General features: G+C 39.5%; 1 protein-coding gene across 11 annotated transcripts in view; it reads right to left on the reverse strand.

Annotated features, from left to right (window-relative positions):
- The window catches only part of GRIP1 (glutamate receptor interacting protein 1), a 328,500-nt gene that overhangs the window by 3,271 nt on the left and 305,304 nt on the right, over positions 1-19,925 (reverse strand). For 5 of the 11 annotated variants that reach the window (XM_054816101.1, XM_054816091.1, XM_054816081.1 and 2 more), the window contains 8 exons: positions 17,697-17,841; positions 16,471-16,610; positions 16,104-16,292; positions 12,375-12,528; positions 10,403-10,603; positions 7,904-8,015; positions 7,708-7,752; positions 5,025-5,258 (listed from right to left, as the gene is read on the reverse strand). In XM_054816101.1, coding sequence (XP_054672076.1) covers positions 5,025-5,258; positions 7,708-7,752; positions 7,904-8,015; positions 10,403-10,603; positions 12,375-12,528; positions 16,104-16,292; positions 16,471-16,610; positions 17,697-17,841 — 1,220 coding nt within the window. The remainder of the gene's footprint in view (positions 1-5,024; positions 5,259-7,707; positions 7,753-7,903; positions 8,016-10,402; positions 10,604-12,374; positions 12,529-16,103; positions 16,293-16,470; positions 16,611-17,696; positions 17,842-19,925) is intronic. The other 6 variants (XM_054816071.1, XM_054816125.1, XM_054816117.1 and 3 more) reach the window with 2 other exon arrangements.

Below are 19,925 nucleotides of genomic sequence, written 5' to 3' on the forward strand. Positions count from 1 at the left end.
CTTGCTGAACCTGTCAGACTTCCTCCATGTCACCACAAATTTTAGGAGTCAATGGGCTTTTCAGCTACTGAAAAAACCTATCTGCAAACTCAAAATAATTCATCATAGGATGATTTTAATTTGCATCAACAGCTGCTGTACCAGCAGGACCCTGGGAAACTTGTAATAATTTGTTATCAACAGAGGCTTTTGTTTGTGATATCACAGCATGTCTAACATGGCTTTGATCTGAAGCACGTTTGAAGCTGCTATGAAAAGTGCTATAAGACTGCCATTCGACAAGACTAAAAAAACCAAATATTGACAGATTTGCGTGCATTTCCTGGCAAGAATGACAAATAATGAGCACTGGACAAAGACACAAATGGTCTTCAAATAAGATAACTTTTTCCCCTCACCATCACAAAAGATAGGAGTGCTTCATGGTAACTGCTTCTTAAAGAAGCCTTGAAAAGGAAATGTACAAACGTGATACAGCACCTAAGAGGAGAAGACTTAAAATACTATGTATGGTTCTAGCACAGATGACACCACTTTTCACAGGAACTTTGCCTTTCCACTGACTCCTTTGCTCTTCCCCTTCCTCTTCCTTCAGGCACTGGAGTTAAATGGAGCTGGATCCAACCTCAGATGAACTACAAAAGCCTATGGAACAGGGAACTCTCAAGTCATCTAGACTGTATTCTTGTCCTAAGGCAGGATCAACGGCATCTAACTCATTTCTGAGAGACATTTATGTGTCCTGCTTTTTAAAATCTCCAGTGATGGAAACTCCACAGTCTATTAAAGTAATCCCTTCCGGTGCTTCAGATGTTTTTCCCTTGCCAAGATTTAAGCCTGCTGCTGTCCACAGAGAACATGATCGGTTTATTCTCTCCTTCTTTGCACTGATGTGAAATAAGGCTTGTTTTTCCTCCAGACTCTGTTCAGTAGGTCAACATGCTTCTTCAACTTTCAGACCCCAAACTGGATGCTCTGTTACAGTCAAGACCTTATCAAAGCCAAGCTGGAGTGGAGAATAATTCTGCATGTACTACAGATGGTGATTCCATTTGTACATTGTAAGACAGTGTTGCTTTTTTCCTGGTTTTAGCAAGTGGTCTATCAGCAAACAAAATACATACCAATTCTGCTCTGCAGGTCTAGAGGAAGTGCCGTGCCACATTAGCTCACCTCAACTTGGCTCCTGTCTATAACAACACACATGCTACTTCACACCTAGCTTCTGAGTCAAAAAATGGAGCATTGCAAATGGTAAGGGGCAAGGAGGGAGCAGAACTTGAGAATGATCATCCAAAGTCTTTTATTGTGTGTCCCCCCCCCCCCCCCCAGTTCAGGTCAGACTTTCCTGATTTATATCGACTGAGCACTCAGGAAGGCAATTACTCACTACTCTGCAATCACAACTTTTATGTATCAAAATATTTCCTCATTTCTGTGGTTCTTCAGATCTACAAATCCTAGAATATTTTTAAAATCTGTTTCCCTTATGGCTATCTTCTCTTGACTTTTGGTTTATTTAACAGGAGCTTGGAAATTAAAGAAACTGATACTTATTCACTTAAGGGATGAGATTGCAATTTGAATTTGTTGCTTGTTTGACAGCTGTCACATTTTTTAGGTGCAAGTCATCTGCAGAGAACTTTCTTTTGTATTACAGTTTATAATCTTGTGGCTACTTCTTTTTAGGGCAGCATATATTCTTCAAAGGGAATCTCAGAATAAAACCCCTGCCATCTGAAATATTTTTTTAAATATTTTTATTTAATAATGGCTATGGGCAAAGCCCCACCACACAGGTTTCTCATCTTCACTTGCCAGTAGCGCAGCCCCGTCTGAAGGGTACGAGACTGCAGGCAATTTGTGCAACACTTAAATCATGCTGGTTTATCTGTACTTCTCATCACAACTGCTTGGGAGGTTTGATCTCAATAGCAAAATCTCCATTATGGGTGATCTGATAAACTTTTAAATTTACATCAAGAGCCTAAGGGAAAAAGAAAGCTGAAATGGAAATTTAATCCATCTTTCATAAGCAATTAAGTAGTTATAAATTTTAAACAGAAGCTTACAAGTTTTGAGTCTGTTTCTATGCCCCTCTTCCCTCTCGAATCTATGGAAAAATGCTTAATTTAAATTTATACATCTTGCAAAGATCAGTTATTGAGGTATTTTAAACAACTGTAATTTCAGGTTAATGACTACTTGCAATAATACTATTAAAAAATTATCTGATGCCTTGTGCATATTTTTGGTCTCAGAAGAATGCGTGCTCTATGAAACTTTTAAAAACTGGTTCACAATGATTTTTAGAAAAATATTAATCTGTATGATTTCCTAGGTAGAGAAAAATCAATTAAAGGCATTAATTAAATTTGGGTACTGATATAGCAATATGCTACCCAGCTAAATTAAACGTTACTTATTAAACCATCTAGAACAAATGTTTGAAGAGATTTGTACAACACTTATCTCAATCCTAGCTTCCTCAGGACAAAGACAGTTCAAGTACACATTTGGTGAATGTAAAGGAGTGAAGTAAGAAAGAGCAGTGAAGAATTCAGGTTAACTTTGCTGCAGTGTTTGCAGCATGAAGCAAAACAATCCTCAGGACTGTGTTACTGTTCTGACAGGAGTATAGCTGAGAAGGACAAGCTAGTAATGTCATTGGGCTGTTCCGTTAGAGTTACTCATTTGTGTTTGTAGCCTGAGCAGTTTTTATCCAGTCTTATTCTCTTACCCTACACAGTTGGACTGGCTATTGCTGCATTTCATTTTTATGTGTGGCTTTTTCTTTGGTAGAATCATCTATTCTTGCTCTCTCACAATCAGATTACGAAAAACCAGTGGAACATCGACCTTAGCTGATCCACCTTTCTGTAATCAAACTAAGGTATGAACTCTGATCTACATGGCACATAGGCATGCAGACTCATTGCACTGAGACAGTAAAAAAGCACCTGAACTGCCCTGGTGAAGAAACTGGGAAGGCTCAGCAGCATCCAGTCAAGTACATGCCTGAATGTCTTAGCTTGTATTTCCAAAACTGTTTATACCATCAGAGTGTTCCAAAAGAGTTCTTATTTCATTAGTTGTCCTGTCAGTGGCCCAGCTGATGAAGACATTTGCCTGCAGAGGGCAGAGCACATTTGCCAGCAAGATCTGTTACCAAAAATACTTAAATCAAGGCATTTGCCTGACACTGAAGTAATTCCCGTGGCATTGCACCTGTTTTGGAAGACTATGGTTGGACAAGTTGTCCATGAGAAACAGCAACTAACAGGTTATTAGTGTTAAACTAGAGGTCTGATGATACAAAAATTAAGGGTAGGAGAGAAAGCAACAGGCACACTGCTACACAAGAAACAGTAAGAAAAGTAAAAAGAACTTGCTAAGATGGGCATGAATACAACAGCATGTGTCATGATAACCCACGATGCTTGGGTTAACCTGCTCGTGTCACCATAGGGGTACAAGCCCACTTTGGTGAATCAGACCGTAAGGTTCAGTCACTGGTTTCTATTTTTCTTAAATGACTGCAAGGATTTGGAAAATCCTTGGTGCAGCTTCAACTTTTTACATTTTTAGAAAGGAAATGACTCTTTTCTGGATGACAGAACAGACAGTATAAGCAAAGTCATTATCACTTCAGCAGACAGTGCAAAAGTGGGTATATTGTCTGAACAAAAACTGGAAATTACTAAAACGGAAGGTCACAGCAATCTTAAAAAAAAGAAAACTGAAGAGAGAGCACAAGCTCGAGGACAGGGTATTTTTTACTGTCCAGGACTCTAAAAGCTGTTAGCTATCATTGAATACTGACTCATTAATAGAAATCTGACTCCTCCCCTCCAGCAAAGGATTTATTTTATCAGTCACTAAAGGCTGGTTTTATAATCCAAAGGAGAAAACTGTGCCTCTGCTGAACGTGAACACACTATGAAATGCCTACTGGCGTAGTTTTGGTTTATACCTCACGCTGAGCTGGAAACATGGATAGTTTAAAACTGTCACAACACATCCTATTGATTGCTTACATTCGCAAAGGATTCATTTTCCATATGTAAGATCCACTCTCTGCTATTTTCTATAAACATTCATTTAGCCCATACTCAGTGAGTCTTTACTGCACTGAACGGACTATGAACTAAACTCAGGCAAATCCGCAGGGACTAGAAACCAAACCAACTCCCTCGAGAATTACAACGCGTGACCTCGTAACAAAATTTCTCTGCCTCCTCTCTGGGAAGATCTCAGACCTTTAAGTTGAAGATGGGTGCAGGGGATGGGGTGCTCATTCCCATCAAGTAGAGCAGCATTATAACGTTCCCCGAAGTTTCGGAAACTGGTTGTTGTTAATGGCCTCACTGGACTTGAAACTTAAGCTGGTAGGGTGTTTGTTGTGCATATCTGAAGATACTTTATGCAGCAGTTCTTTGGGGTGCAGAGCCACCTTCATATCACTAGGTGATTTCAACAGTCTTGAGCAGTGAAAAGTTGCACAGACTGAAGATCATTTATCCTTTTCAGAGCAAAGGAATTATAAAGAGAAGAGAAGCAATAGCTAATTTGAAATAACATTCTATATTATGTACATTGAGTCTCACGTATTTGATTCAAAATGAGTGTTAATTTGAAAAAGGACCAATGGGAGTCACAAACCCTCCTGAGTAATTTCCTAAAGAAATGTATTTTCTAGAAATTAAACTTTGCTTTCTTAATGAACACATTTTGCACAGATGAGTTATTGGTATTGTCAATTCAAATTACTAGCGGATCCTCCTTGTAAAAGAGCAGTCCCTTTTGAGGATTTATTGTAAAACAAAATAGTAGACAAGGATGCATCTTGTTTGTTTGTTTCCCCCACAAGGATATATCATTAATGTGTTTGTAAGAACTAATATGCATGGCCCCCAAATTACATCTGTGGAGTCATTATAAAAAGTGCTTACTGTATTGCCACATAATTAGATTCCCTATGCTGAATATATTATTTCAAAGCTGCCCGAAGAAAAATTACAGACCTTGTGTAACTCCACAGGAGTTGGTGACATGATTTCTTTCATTTCTTGCTTAATTTTTCTCAGAACCATGGACTTTCTCCCCACATCTGACGGCAATGTGTTGCTACGGGTAGTTTGACTGTAATGTGGCCTTACAGTACTTCTTTCCTGGAAGCTGGCTTGTCTTCCCAGCTGGCTACGAGGTTGTGGGTTTTCGTGATTCAAACTCATTGTACTTCCTGACATAATTGTGGCCTGGAGCAGTAAAGAACAGGTTAATTTTTAACACAGAATGTGGGTTAAGTAAGTGGTTAATTCATAGCAGTAGGAAAACCATCTCTATTCTTTGTTAAAACACAATCACTCAGGGCACAGCAAAAGGCAAGAGGATAGATGTTCAATCTGCTTGCAAGTCACTATAAAATAAAGGACCACAACAAAACACAGCAACGATAACAGAACCCTATGGGCAAAAGTTTCTAGATGGCATTTCAAACTAAAATACTGAGCACTAGAATGGCTATGCTTGTAAGCTAGTCCCCTGGCAGACTGAAGAGTGTGTAGTACAATTGCTTCTTTAAAAAATATTTTACATGTAAGTAAAATGACATTTAAGTTGCGGCATAATCGCATTTGTTGGAATCGGAGCTATAGGAAGGCATTTAGAATTCAGACTGTGCGTGCAAGGTAAAAAAATGTGAGTCAGCAGAATATGTAAGCAGCTCTAGAGTCGGCGCTGGCAGAGAGCGTGCCCGGATACCACCCCAGGCCGGGATGCTCAGTGCAGGTAAGCTCACTGCCTGGAAAGAAACTTTGCATAACACGCATATTGCAAGAGTAGCTGCCTTAGCTTAGCAGTAGTACTTCAGAGATACAAGCCCCTGGCTCACTACTGGCTTTAATCTCAGTAAAAGCTAGCCTTTTATGTTAGATGTAACTATATACGGAGGGTGAAATCTTGAAGGACGACAGCAGTCTTCTCATCCACTGGGTGGAATGGACCGACATGAAAAGCACCCGTGCACAGCACAGAGCCTCCTCCCTTGTGAAAGAATTTGTGCTCTGGGGAACGGGAGGCACCGTACAGAGGTGCCACTGCTGGGATAAGGTAGGCTCAATTTCCTATTTATTCTCCCTGGTCCTGATGGATAAGTAAAAAAGGGAAATTAAAAGGCCATAACCTGAACTCTGACTGGGACAGGATAAAGGCAGCCTGCTTGAAAATGAGAAGTAAAAATGAAGGGGGAAAAGATAAGGGGAAAACAGGCAAATAAACATTTGCTTCTGACTCTAGTGAGCGTGTCTGTCACCCTTCTTTCTCCCAGCTCCAGCACTACTTTCAGTATGAGATAATAGATTGTAGCCTTAACAGTCTCTCTTGTGCTCAGTAATGACTGATATTACTGCCTGATGGAGCAAAGGCAGCCAGAGGACTCGGCAAACAAGTCTTTCTTTGCTCTTTGGCTGAAGACCTTGGAATGAAAAACGTGGAGGAGTCCTTGACAATGCAATGGCACTTCATAAACCAGAGGCACCGCCATTCTTAGCATCCAGTCGTACTGCATGAGTCTTGCTTTCTTTTCAAAGCTGCGGGTTGTGCAGCAAGGTGATGCTATAAATGATATGGCATCTACAGTTCTGAATTTCACTTTTGTGAAAGGCTGAGGGAAATTCAACTTGCCGAAGTAACTGAATTCTGGTCAGCCTGAATGATCTATTTCCATTTCTGAATTATCTATTTCCATATCCTTTTATTGTGCTCTGAATATTGAAAATTGCAAGAGAAACCTGCGGTACCGAACTGTATCTAACTATGGAATTAAACCAGTATAACATTTTCTCTTACATTTCTCTGGTTTGCAATAACAAATACATGACAATCACATTTTGTTACCCATACATGCAATACAAAAGCCATAAATCTGAGGAAGTAAATTAATCTGAACTGAAAAACTTTCACCCAGTTATGCCATTCACATTCCTCCTGGCTGCTAAAGGACTTTATATAACATAAAAATGAAAATGAGATTCTGCCAGTTTTGCAGCTCCAGGAATTTAAAAGAACATAAAAGAAAATACTTTAGGACCTTTCATTCCACAGCTTTAAGTGGCAGTATAATCTTAACTGTTCTGATTAGACAACTTAAGAGAAAAGGTGATTAGAAAAATAAAGACCCAAAGTTACTCTGCGTTTCCTTCCCCCTCTACCCCCCTCACAATCTAACACAAAGCACGAAGCACGGTTAGATTTGCAATGAACTTCAAGATGAAATGTGAAAAATTGTTACGTACTGACAAAATTGCTGTATAACGAACATTTCTCACACTGGCAGCTTTTTTTTGCAGAGTGTTAAGATTAGAAGTAAACATTTTGGAAAGATTATTTTCTTTTATGTTCATCTTAATCAAATTAAGTTTCAAATTAAAAGACAACCTACAACATGCTAAGAAAAGCTGCAGAAAGCGTCTGTCAGAGAATGGGATGCATTGCTGCGGGAAGGTTATGCCCACTTCAGAAGTTCTGCGCCATTTGCTGCCTGTGCAGACAGCAGCAATGGTTATGCACAGCAGAAGCTGCAAGTCAAAAGCTCTGGGGTGAACATGTTTATAGAATTTTGGTTGCATTGTACAAAAGAAAACAGCTCCGGTTGGGGGCGGGGGAGGCAGCTGCACAAGCAAAAATATAAAGGTAAAGGGTAGGTACCAAGAGAGTCATGTTTCTCAAACACAGACGCCTGTCAGCCTTGTCCTGTGGAGAGGGGTTAAAGCTTTTAAATGAATTGGTGTGATTAGTGCAACTTAAAAGAAAAAAAAAAAAAGGAGAAAATAAAATGAATGTAAACCAAACCAAAACCATTATATTTCTCTATAATTGGAAAGAAAGGTTAAGATTGTTCTACCTCTAGTTCCCTCAGAATTCCTGACTGGCCACAGGTCTCTAAATCCTCCAGAGCCTGAGACCAGAAATTTTCCTCCTGGTCAGCCTCGGTGTTATCATGGGTACCTGCAAAGCTAGATTTACAATGAGAGGTTAAAAAAATGTGGACTTTTTTTCCCCTCGAAAAATATATTTCATACATGTGCCTTGACACAGATTGCAACTTGAATGACAGAACGTTACAGTAGGTAGGCAGAAGAGTGAGGAAGAGTCGCTGATGGGGAGAGGCTGGATGGATATGCAGAGCACATGACAGACAAGTCTTCTCATAACCTGGCAGTCGCTAGCAGCTGGCAGGATCTGAGCAGCCAGTTATTCAGTAAGGAGATAAATGGATTCCAAGAACAATTCAATACACTTTTTTACTGGACCGAAACTGGGACCTCCCTATGAAAATTAATGAATCAACCAGTCGCTGTGTACAGAGCTGCTCCATGCAACAAATATTTGCAATAAAACCTTTCAACCTTAAAGACTTCTCCTAGGGAATACAAAAAGAGCCCTCATTTTTGCAAACAGCATTTTGCAAGAGGGATGGTAGTGCTTTTTACCTGATTCCTTCAGCCTAAGCTGCATTTATCATTATCAATTTAAGCCCACCTGACTGCCATCATACAAACTGCTCCAGTTGTTTCGTACACAAACACAGAGAAACTTTCAGGGATGCAACTGTCTTGCATGGAGCCTTGGGTCTCTGGTGGTTCATAAACGCAGCGAAGCCTTATTGCTAGCACTCTTCAGCAAGATGTTGGCGACAGCGATGCTTAGGGAAGTTGCCCAGCAAGAGAGGTCTGATAAAAAACGCCAACTCTGGACTGCAGCAACAGCCCAAAGCAAAACCATTACAGTGTATGTACAGGAGGTTTTTTGCTGTCTTAGCAAGGGGAATCAGCTCAATGAAGGTTCACACAAGCGTCAGAGCTGCTGCACGGGAGGGGGCTGATTATGTGAAAGGCAAAGGGGAAGGGTGAGGAAGGAAAGAATGAGAATTTGCCCTTTTGGTGGCAGCAAGCTGTTACTTTGGAGCAGCTGCCCATGGACTGCAGCTACTGGTGCTTAACAGCACATAAACAGAGCAAACTCTATTACGGAAGCATTTGAGGCCTTGCTTGACAAAAATGTATTACTGAGAATAGCGTGAATGTAACACTGTTAACAGAACAGCTTTTAAATAGAATTGCCCAGCACAAGGGAGGACAGCTTGAATGCTTCACACACGATACTCTGCCTCAGAGATGCTTTCTTACAGTTATGATCAGTCAAGCAGACAATGGTCAGCCATTTCAATCTCTTATTGCAATGATTGTCCATCTAGCATCAGTGTCTCTTCTAAGATATTGCAATAGATACAGCAACGGTGAGAATACCTACTCAGATCACAGATGCAATTCCTCCCAGGCAAGACAAGGAAGTATTTAAAACATGCTTTTAGAAAGATCCTTGACTTCTGAAATTAGCTCTTTCAATAAAACTAAGTAGTTATTTTAATAGCCAATGTTGAACATACACTAATTTATCCGTTACAATAGCTTTCTTTATATTGCATACTAATATTCCAATATAAAATGGAACTTGAGTTAATGAATAGGATTATTTGAGGCAATTGTCTGTGACAGCAAAGATTGGATTTCCTAGAACAGGAGGTCCATTTCTTCTCTGACTTCTGTGAAATCTGAAATCATGATGCCTATATGTCTGGACCTCTTTTTAGCTGAAGCAATTCCTTTTTCTGGTCTCACCTCCTCTTTTGCCTTTCCTCTGAGTCTTGTCTCCTGGTGTGTGAAATGCTCAACTTTTGCATCTCCATTACAGCCACATGAATAAACTAATTTGTAGCTGAGCTACTGCACCAGGAAAAAAGAGGTACCAAAATAATTTCTCATCTAGATGGCTTTTTTTTCTGAAACCTGAGAGACTGATTTTATGTCATGTGAAATATTGTTTGACCTATAATAAATATATTTACTTTTCTGATGCTTAGTCAAAGAGCCATCAGAAATTTGATGTATAAAAATGCTGAAGGAGAGGTAGTGCGACAGATATGAAGACAGAGGTGCTTATGATTTGCTTCTTATTGACATATGAGAGATGAAATCCTTTTTTTTTCTTTTTTTAATTCAGGAGGTGATAAGATGTTCTAGGATCTGGCAGACTCATTCCTGTAAGTATTGTTTTAATGTGCAAAAATTTTCCCTGGAACAGGAACTGTAACAGACTCATCCTACCTGCCAGTGATGGTAGACACCAGGCTACAGAGCAGTTTAAGCTCTCCGGTTTCATTCACTTGCAGACTGAAATTTCATTGTTGCTCAATGGCATGTTAATGATGTGTTTTCTGCTTTTACTCTGTTTTTCTCCTTTTTCTCATTTCAACTATTTTTCCTTCTTTCAAAGCCCCCCTCCCCCTGGCTCTGCCTCAGCCCAGATGAATCTCACTCCTGTGCACAATTTGTTCTCCTACCTGGTAGTATTCCACTCTTCCAGCTGTCCCCCACCTTTCCTTTGCCCACCAGAGGCACCTTTCCATAGCTTGCCCTCTTTCTTCATGCTCCTGATGCTCTCACCCCCTGATCTTTCTATGGAAGTTTGCTTTAAATGGTTTTCTTGATTCTCTCCCAGTGTCTCAGGATCCTTCTGTTGCCACATATTCTTGGAAGCTGTGCTACACAAAATAAAGGTAAGAAAAAATTACTTTTTAGTGTTAGAGAAGAAGATAAGTTGCTTAGCCGAGGTGGTTTTCTGGGGATCCCTGTAACCAGCTGGAAGAACAGACATGCCCTTCTCAAATACTCCAGCACTTGGTATAGGAACACCATCAGGTGTGGCATAATCCATTTTACAGATGCAGGGTTAAAATAATCATTAGTTTAATTTGTGCCATATATCTTAGGTGTAATCACATTGACAAGTAGAGCAAGATTCTTTAGTGTGCATACTTTCTGTTGAATAGTACTTTAAATAGCAGTAGAATAGATGCTTTTCATTTAGAAGATTCTGTGTTTTACAATCCAGCTTCCCAGTTCACTGCTCATCAAATTTTTCAGCCTATTACTTAGGTAACTGCAAAACAGTAGGTGTTCTGGAATCTATTGCTGCATCTCATCTGATAAACAAAAGATGGCCTTTAAATATGGATAAAGATGCTGCTATTAAATTAAAGATATTAACTTACCAAGAATGGGAGGCATGAATAAAACTGCGGTCATTTCCTTTATTAAATACTGCCCGCTACTAGCCTATGAAAACTTCTTGTATGCTTCTGGCTAGTAGGGACCAAAGGAGCTGGATCTGGACTGAGAATTCACACTTGCCCATATCTTAGCTATCATCTTGCCAGACTTGTCTCCAGATAAAATGCCACTGGGCAATCTGCTGTATCAGAGGATTTGTTACTCAGCTTCTGAAAAGCAGCACTGGCATCTAAGCCTTGCCTTGATTTGCATTTCAAACGTAAAAGACTGAACCTTAGGGATTTACTTCTCCACTATGTTTTTACAGGAACCAGAAAGGTTTTCTTTAGTGCTATACTTGAATTTCTCAGACTGGGATTTCAGGCTCGTTGTGCTGCTACACCAAGAAACTCTATTTCTAATGAAGGACATGCATGTCTGCAAGTCCTGAGGATGGGTACAAAGAGCACTGAAATCTTTCTGACTAGGATGCCTCTGTTCCCTTGTCTGCGGAAGAACTGTTCTTTGGCAGGAATTACCCAAGCTTCTGCAGTGGTTCCACTGCCGGACTATTCTTAGACAATAAGAGACTTTTGGGTTTTTGGATCTTTTACTATCTCCAAGCATTGTCAACTACGCATTTTTCCCTCAGGAAGTTCTTTTGCCTGCAGAGAAATTAATTGACGAGATTTACTTCTCAGAAGAGGAGGGCATGGCAAACTACCATAGATTTGGACAAGACATTTCTACCTGAGTTGCTTTGTTTTCCTACTGAATCACTGCAGATGTCTCAAGCATTTATGGAAGAAGACTTTAATTTCTGCTTCTTTGCCCAAACGAAAATGAAGAATTTTCATGGAAGTCAAAAGATTAACATGCCAGTTGTCTTTAGCTGCTTTATTTGTAGGTTTTGTTTTGTGGAGTGGAAAACAGAGCAGGTTTGTTTTGAAGCTTACCCAGGGGAATGCTCTAATTTTTCTTTGTTTTTTTTTTTTTAAGATTTTTTTTTTTTTTTATTCGTAAGAGGTAAATGCTGTGGTTTTTTGTCTGAAGTAAATAAAAATAAATATGTCTTGGTTTTGGTATCATAATCTTACATAAATGTCACGAGTCTACCCTAATAAATTTCTTATCTCATATTTAAAGGAAAAGTTGTTACACTTGTGTTAGAAAAACATAATTTCATTTCAGACAGTAAGTGTTCATTTTTTAGGCACTGCTGCAGCTGAAAATCAGAAAACAGAAACTCGTATGTGAACTTACCTGCTTGCTGTAGGTCGGTCCCATTCATCATCACTCAGTCCTGTATCATGAAAAGGGTGGTTTCGTGGTTTGCTTGGAGGGGACAGACTAGTCTGTTTAGGACTCCTCCATTCATAGGCATTGAAGTTGTATCCTGAAGCCTGATAGCTGTGTCCTAAAAAGATGAATTATGTATTTACAGCACTGCATATGTTGTGATGACAGAAGAGCACATCTGTGGAACTAGGTTCCCTAGAACTTGGATATGGACTCATGATTGCTACCTTTTTTTGCAGTAGTAGTCAGCTATTTAGAAGAATAAATGACCTGAATTATGCCTGAGAATAGGTGTGCTCTAGAGCTTCTCCTTTGAAAGTCCATTGAAAGTAAAATCTTAAATATATCCAACACTATTCTCCTACTGTTTTTGTCTCAGCTGCTTCTGATGTTTAGTTCTGGACATTTTCACAATTTATCAGTTTCCAATTTGACATCATACATTGAATACCAGTGAATAAATCACACATGTTATGGATGTGTTAATTATGTGTTAACATGGTCATGTGTAACATGCCCAAAATTAAACTTAAGCTATTAAGAAAACTGTGCTTCAGACCTACTGAAAAAAGTTTGCAGGGGTGCAGACCAGGTTGGATGAGGCTTTGGGCAATGTGGTCTAGTGGAGGGTGTCCCTGCCCACAGCAGGGGGGTTGGAACTAGATGATCTTTAAGGTCCCTTCCAGCCCAAACCATTCTATGATTCTATGATTAAAAAAGCCCATCAACTTGACTTTTCAGATGAGTAGCATAAAGTTTTTTCTTCCTCCTGGTAACTTTCTCAAAATTGGAAGCGAAGCAGCCAAAAATTAGTGACATATCAGTGTCAACTATGCACAATACTACTAATCTGTAGAATGGCCACCTAGATGCAAAAGTTGTCATGGTGCAGAGGCTCTTGCGTGACCATTGACTGGAGTAATGCCAGAACAGGAAGGAGGGTGGCTGTCGCGGCATCGCTGAGGCAAGGACTCATTAATACCTTGTATTAATGAGCTGTCACAGCCCTGCATAAAGGCCAACATGGGAATCTCTGTACCCATTCCCCTTTATGGAAGGGGGACTTGCACTTAGCAGAGCTACTGCTTTTTGCTAGGGCTCCAAGAACTGAGAAAAGGCCCATCTCATGATGGGCACACATGCCAGGGACCAATATACACCCCTGGAAAGCTCACCTTGCAGAAAGGGATTTCTCTATCAGCCAGTTCCAAATATCTCAACGCTGTGTAAGTGGCATCAGATGGCCTTTATATCTTAAGAGTTTTTTTCTGGGTGCTTTTATCATACAAGCAATATTGGTATTAGTTCAATAGTATTTCTTTAACTGAATTAAGTGTAATTTGAATTCCAAGTAGGAACCAGACAGTCTGGCTTCCAAGTGATGTATCAGGAAGAATGCATGGATCAACTTGTCACAAGCTGATGTTGATCTGGTAAGCAAAATCCATCACGGTAAAGCTGCTATATATATATTTCATCTTGACATATTCCTTTTCTAGCTGGTGTTTTCTGATGTGCATATTGAACTAGGAAGCTCTATTTTGTTGATGACTAACAAATATCACTGCTGTCACCTCTCTAAAGAGAGCAATTTGCTTCCATAAATCAGTCTAGACCTGTTTCCCTCAAATCCCATGTAACTACAGAGTTGTGTGCATTTTCCAGCTAATTGGCAGACATTAACATACTCCCAGATTCTAGGAAGGGTTTTGGTTGTGAAAATGTGACTGCTGTGTGGGGAAAGCTCCGGATTAGTAAGGCAGACACATTAGACAAAGGTACAAAATGGGGTATTAACTCAAGGAGAGAAAAGACTGCTCACCAGCATTAAATTAGTAACTAATAGGATAAAGCATTATCTGGTGTTCCAGAAACATTTCCCAAACTCCTCAATTTGCTTAGCCTGTGCTTATGCCAAGAAAGGTTTGGAAAGAAGCCAAACTCAACTTGACAGGTCAAGACAGAATGAACTTTAATAGAAATGTGGGTCACATTAGTACCACAGCAAGGGATAAGGCGCAAATCTGATTACACTCAGGCTGTTTAGCAGAAGTGTCATGTATCCAGCCAAGTCTGGGCTGATTTTTTCAAGGGAGTTAGAAAAAAATCTGCTTTGAGATACTGGTTTAGTTTTGACATGGCATCCGAATCATCAGGACTTTGGAAAGCAGTCTGGGCCTCAATCCTTTCGATGGTTGAACAATTTGCTGCAAATATCAATTCACCCATGAAATGAGAACTATCATTCTGGCACTTTTTCAGCAATACCTCTCCTTAGAATTTAAAAATACCAGAAGAAAATCTAACAGGATTTATTTTGATAAACTGGCCAAAACAGTTAAAAACAGAAAAGGGGACAAATTAATCCCAACTCTAACTCCAGTGAAATACAAATTATACAGGGGGAATATAACCCAGTACGTTGAGTACTAAGTAAAATGTTACATGTAACAGCAAATTAAAATGTAGAAAACAGGAGTTATAATTAAATGTATTGAGACTGTCTTGTTTAAAGTAAGGTGATGCCAAATATATGCAGTAAGGCTAAGAAATACTTAAAAATTAAAGAACAGAAAAAAATGGCCACTACTAGTGACATCAGCTACTTCTTGATCTCAAGTAGCTCAGCAGGTTTCAAAGGAAAAGTTCTGCTTTCCAGAAGAAACTACCAGTGTAATCACTGAGCAGGCGCATTAGAGAATAGCTATGAAAGTAATCAGCACAGAACTTCAGTTTATATGAGAAATCTGTTGGGCAGAGCTCAGTTTCAGTTCTCTGTGAGGGTACAAAACAGCTGTCCATGAGCTACTACCCGTGCTCCTGGAAAGCAAGATAAAGAAAAGGAGATATAAAATGGAAAGAATGTGTGCAACCAGACTGAGCAAGAAAAAATTATTTGAGGTAAGGATCTACCTGTCCAAATACCTGCCAGGTAGTAGGAATACCTGCTTTACTATGGAAATAAACATTTTAGAGAGAGTTAAATAAAACACTGAAGCTGTGTGGAAGTTATTTTTCTTGTTATCTAGAATATTACAAAATGTTTGTATCCCTCGCTGCCTAAATAAATGTATCTTACAAATTAAAATGAGATTATTTGAAAATCCTATATAAAACAATAGTCAAACAGAAGTTGAAAATTTAGTGTTAAGGAGAATCATGTCTTTAAATAGAATGATTGTTTTTGGGAGCTGAAAGTTAGATGTTAATGCTGTAGGAATGAGGAAGAAGCAAATGATTTACAAATCATAAGCAATGCCTAACATTCCTCCTTCAGCAGTTTATAATAAATCTGTTGTCAGTTAAAAATTACTGCATATGGGCATCAACTTTGTGAACATCTTCAGTGTGTTCTGCGCCTTGCATTGATCTGTATTTGAAGGATAAACTCATTTAGTTGTGGATGAGCTATGGACTGGGCTATTCAGATGTCAGTAAAGCTAACAAAAGCCTGTTAATGTATTGATAAATGCTTCACAACACATCACATTGTCATGAAAGAATGAATCTGAGGCTAGCCAAGTGTAAGAAATCATGCTGCCTGGCAAGGTGTGTGGTCATAATGAGACATCAGCACATTACAAAGTACAAGGTTTAAAGTTGGTACAGATAAAGTTCTCTTTAAGGCAAAGAAAGGTCAACCATGAAGGCAATAATTTCTACTTGAAATGTCAACTGCATTCTTGATAGTACCTTGATTTCCAAAGCTGGTATCAATACCAGAGCCATCCCACGACTCTACTGCGCTGTCAACACTTGGGACTGTAGTGGAATAGATGTCCGAGAGTTTGCTGGATTTCTGTGCAGCAGAGGTTTCATCTTCAGCATCGCTCAATTCACTTACGTGACCCACAGGGACAGAAAATTTCTTGGGACTGGTAGCTGAATAGGATTATTAAAAAAAAAAAAAGGGTGGTGGGGGTGGTCATTGCTTTACCGCAGTTCTAAGAATACACTTTTTACTACTGACACGATGTTTTTCCAGGGATGGCCTAAATGCTTGTTAATCTCTAACAACAACGCATTAAAGACCGCTGATGCTACCCTTGGCCATACTCACCATCTGTCTGCTTCTTGATTTTCAAGGTGACAGTTTCTCCTGCCATCTGTAATAAATGAATGGCTTCACTCAAAGGTTTTCCTTTCAGACTGCTACTATTTATTGCTAGGATTCTGTCTCCTATGTGAATTGCCCCAGTCCTACAATAAGAGAGAGAAGTAAAACATTGAGAAGAGAGCATAAAAGCAACAAAGGCAATTTCTTTGCATATTTGGAGCATGAAAGTCTCATCTCCCTTTCTTTCATTTTGGTTTTACAGCTGTGTTACAGAGCAATTCTTTTGTTAGAAACGCTTAAAGCAAGTCACCTTTGTTGTAGTGACAAGAGCAGAGCTGAGGCAGGGAGATGTGGATTTCTGTGTTACTGCGGTAGCTGAGTTAATCACCTATGGATGATAGTCATTGCAGCCCACCTGTTTAGAAGCAATCTCAGACAGTTCAGTAAGTACTGAAATGAGTCAAGTTTCTAGAAGTCTCACCACATAACAGGTAATGGCAGTGTGAGCAAGTAACCAGCTATCTCACCAACCTGGCTTTCAGGATGGATCATATCAAGAGAAGAACATAAATTCTCTCTGTGTAAATGCAGTTTGTTCTGGCTGTGCACAGTGTTGTATTTGTGTGCTGTTAAGTTCTCTCTGAAACCACCACCAAAGGTACCAGTTGCAATGACTCTACCTATCTTAGAAATAACAGGCAATAGAAAACCTTAGCATTTGCATTATTCTCTGTCCATCACTTACCATGAGGAGCATTTCTACGCCTCAGATAATGCTTGCTATGTTGTATGTAACTGCACATACAGATGCAGTGTGTGTATATGATAAGCGGCAGGCAAGTATACAATAAGTTCAGATAAACTCAGACACATGAAGTGCTTTCCTTCCCTATTGTACTACACAAGGCTACTGCTTTCAAAAGGCTGCTAAAATGTTTCTGCGACTGAGCAGTTTGATTGACTAGTCTTCCCTAGGTGATTTATAATAAAGACCACAATCCTCTGCTCTGTCTTGTATGGGATGTGCAAGAACATCCTGTTAAGATATTGCTCATGCTCCTGAACTTGGCAATGATCAAAAAACAACAGCAAAAAGATTATAAACTCAGATCTGGACAATTATAAAAAAATAAATTGCTAAACCATGAAAATCAGTACCTTCAGGTAAACAACATAAATCTTTATCTTGACAAAAAGAACGTTTAAAAATAATTTGCTTTCCAATTTACCTTTCAGCTAATCCTCCTTTTGTAAGGCTGGAAATGATTATGGGATCAAAGGGCTCTTCAGTACCAGAGATTGTAATTCCAAGAGGCCCACCATAGCGCTTGAGCTCAACAGTATAAATAATTGCTCCAGAGCTCTCCTGTTCATCTGCAATAAATGCCAAGGGGATGCAATTGGTTTCTTATGAAAGAGGGAATGAAAAAAATAGCACATTCAGTCTAGCGACTGGTAATCAAACAACGTTTTCAAAGGATTACATTTCAGATACACTTGTTAATCATGTTGTACTGGATTATTTAAAAAAAATAAAAATCTCACTTGTGCAATTTCTTTTTTATTGCCAAAACCTGATTACATTGAAGTCAATAGAAAAACTCCCCCTGTTCTATTGACACTAAATTTCACTCCCTTTAAAATCTTTCTATCTTCTTTCCTATCAAAATATAACTTCAGGCTATTTTGTTACAGAATCACAGAATGGTTGAGGTTGGAGGGGACCACTGGAGGTCATCTTGTCCAACGTTCAAGCAGGGCCACCAGGATCAGGTTGCCCAGACCTGCGTCCTGATGACTTTTGGGTATCTCCAAGGATGGAGACTCCACAAGCTCTTTGGGCAACCTGTGCCAGTGCTTGGTCACCCTTACAGTAAAAAAGTGTTTCCAGATGTTCAGGAAGAACCTCCTGTGTTTCAGTTTGTGTCCATTGCCCCTGTCTGCTTTACATCTTCCCTTCAGATATTTATAGACATTGATAAGATCCCCCTGAGCCTTCTCTTCTCCAGGCCGAACAGCCTCAGCTCTTTCAGCCTTTCCTCATAAAAGAGATGCTCTAGCCCCTTCATCATCTTTGTGGCCCTTTGATGAACTGCTCCGGTAGGTCCATGTTTCTCTTGCACTGGGGAGCCCAGGACTGGACCCAGCACTCCAGGTGTGTCTCACCAGGGCTGAGCAGAGGAGAAGGATCGTCTCCCTGGACCTGCTAGCAGTGCTCGGCCTGATGCAGCCCAGGAGACTGTTGGCTGCATTGGCTGCAAGGGCATATTATTAGAGAAAAGACAAGTTACTACTATTGTATAAATACTAGTACTCATCTCTTTCTTGAACTGAACGGAAGGTATTTAGTATCAAAGATAATTCAAAAGTTTTAAAACCAAACTTTCTTAAAAGAATTGTGAGAAAAGTCAAAAATCATGATAAGATGAGCAACTGTCTTACTAAGAGAACCTGAAATATATCCAATGTTTTTGATGGACAAGTTTTAAGCTTTTGTAACAGAATAAAAAATAGCTTCTGAATTCTGAATTGTCAACTATGTTGAATAACAACTCCATTAGATTTGATTTCATTATATTGCATGAAGTCATTAGCATTATTTTGCAATTTTAGTCTCACCAAACAATCGTCAGCAATGGAGAACAGTTCAACACTGGGTGAGCTTAAATTCAATGTATTTTCCTTAAACAATACCCAACAGGTGTTGCAGCAACAAGAAAGGCTCCTGTATTTATATAGTGCATGCTTTTTATGTATTACCAAAAAAATATCACAGCAGGAGAGCAATCAACTGCAGTATCTTTGAGTTGTGAAGGTATATTTTAAAATTTAAAATGCCAGATTTCTCCTCAGATCAAAATAACAAATGCTCCCTTGCCCATCTCATGATATTGGTATTCAGCCAGGATGTCTGGCCTGGCGGGCAACTTTTCCTAGATCTGTGGGTAATGACATTTTGAACGGCTCAGCGAGTGTGGAAAATGTCTAGGACGCACATTCCGTAAATGTTACTAGAACTAACCTGAAACAAGTTAGAAAATTCAAATGTTCCTATTTCTCTTCCTATAGATAGACAAACTTTAAAAGGAAAAAAGATACCTGCATCACTAGCAAAAGTTCAGAGAGTTGCTTTCTTCTAATGCTGAACATGGTACTTAAGCAGAGCTGGAGAAACACTCTTTGGAGCTACTTTGTTTCTTCCCAATTTGCAGAAAATTTAGGCCTTCAGCTTCCCCCCACCCCAACCCCCTCCTATTTCCCTCTTACTATCTCTATAAAGAAAATGGTACACACAAAGAATCAAAGGAGAGAAGAATTAGTGGTGTTTATTCAGCAAAGAATACTGGGATTTTCATGCCTAGTGTTGGCCTTGTGTTCCTACTTGGGGCATTTTCATCAGTGTTTTGGCACAGTTCACATCGACTAAGCTTTATCTGACACGGTCTTTCCAGAAGCAC

The sequence above is a fragment of the Grus americana genome, chromosome 1 (assembly GCF_028858705.1).
Source record: "Grus americana isolate bGruAme1 chromosome 1, bGruAme1.mat, whole genome shotgun sequence".
Lineage (NCBI taxonomy): Eukaryota > Metazoa > Chordata > Aves > Gruiformes > Gruidae > Grus > Grus americana.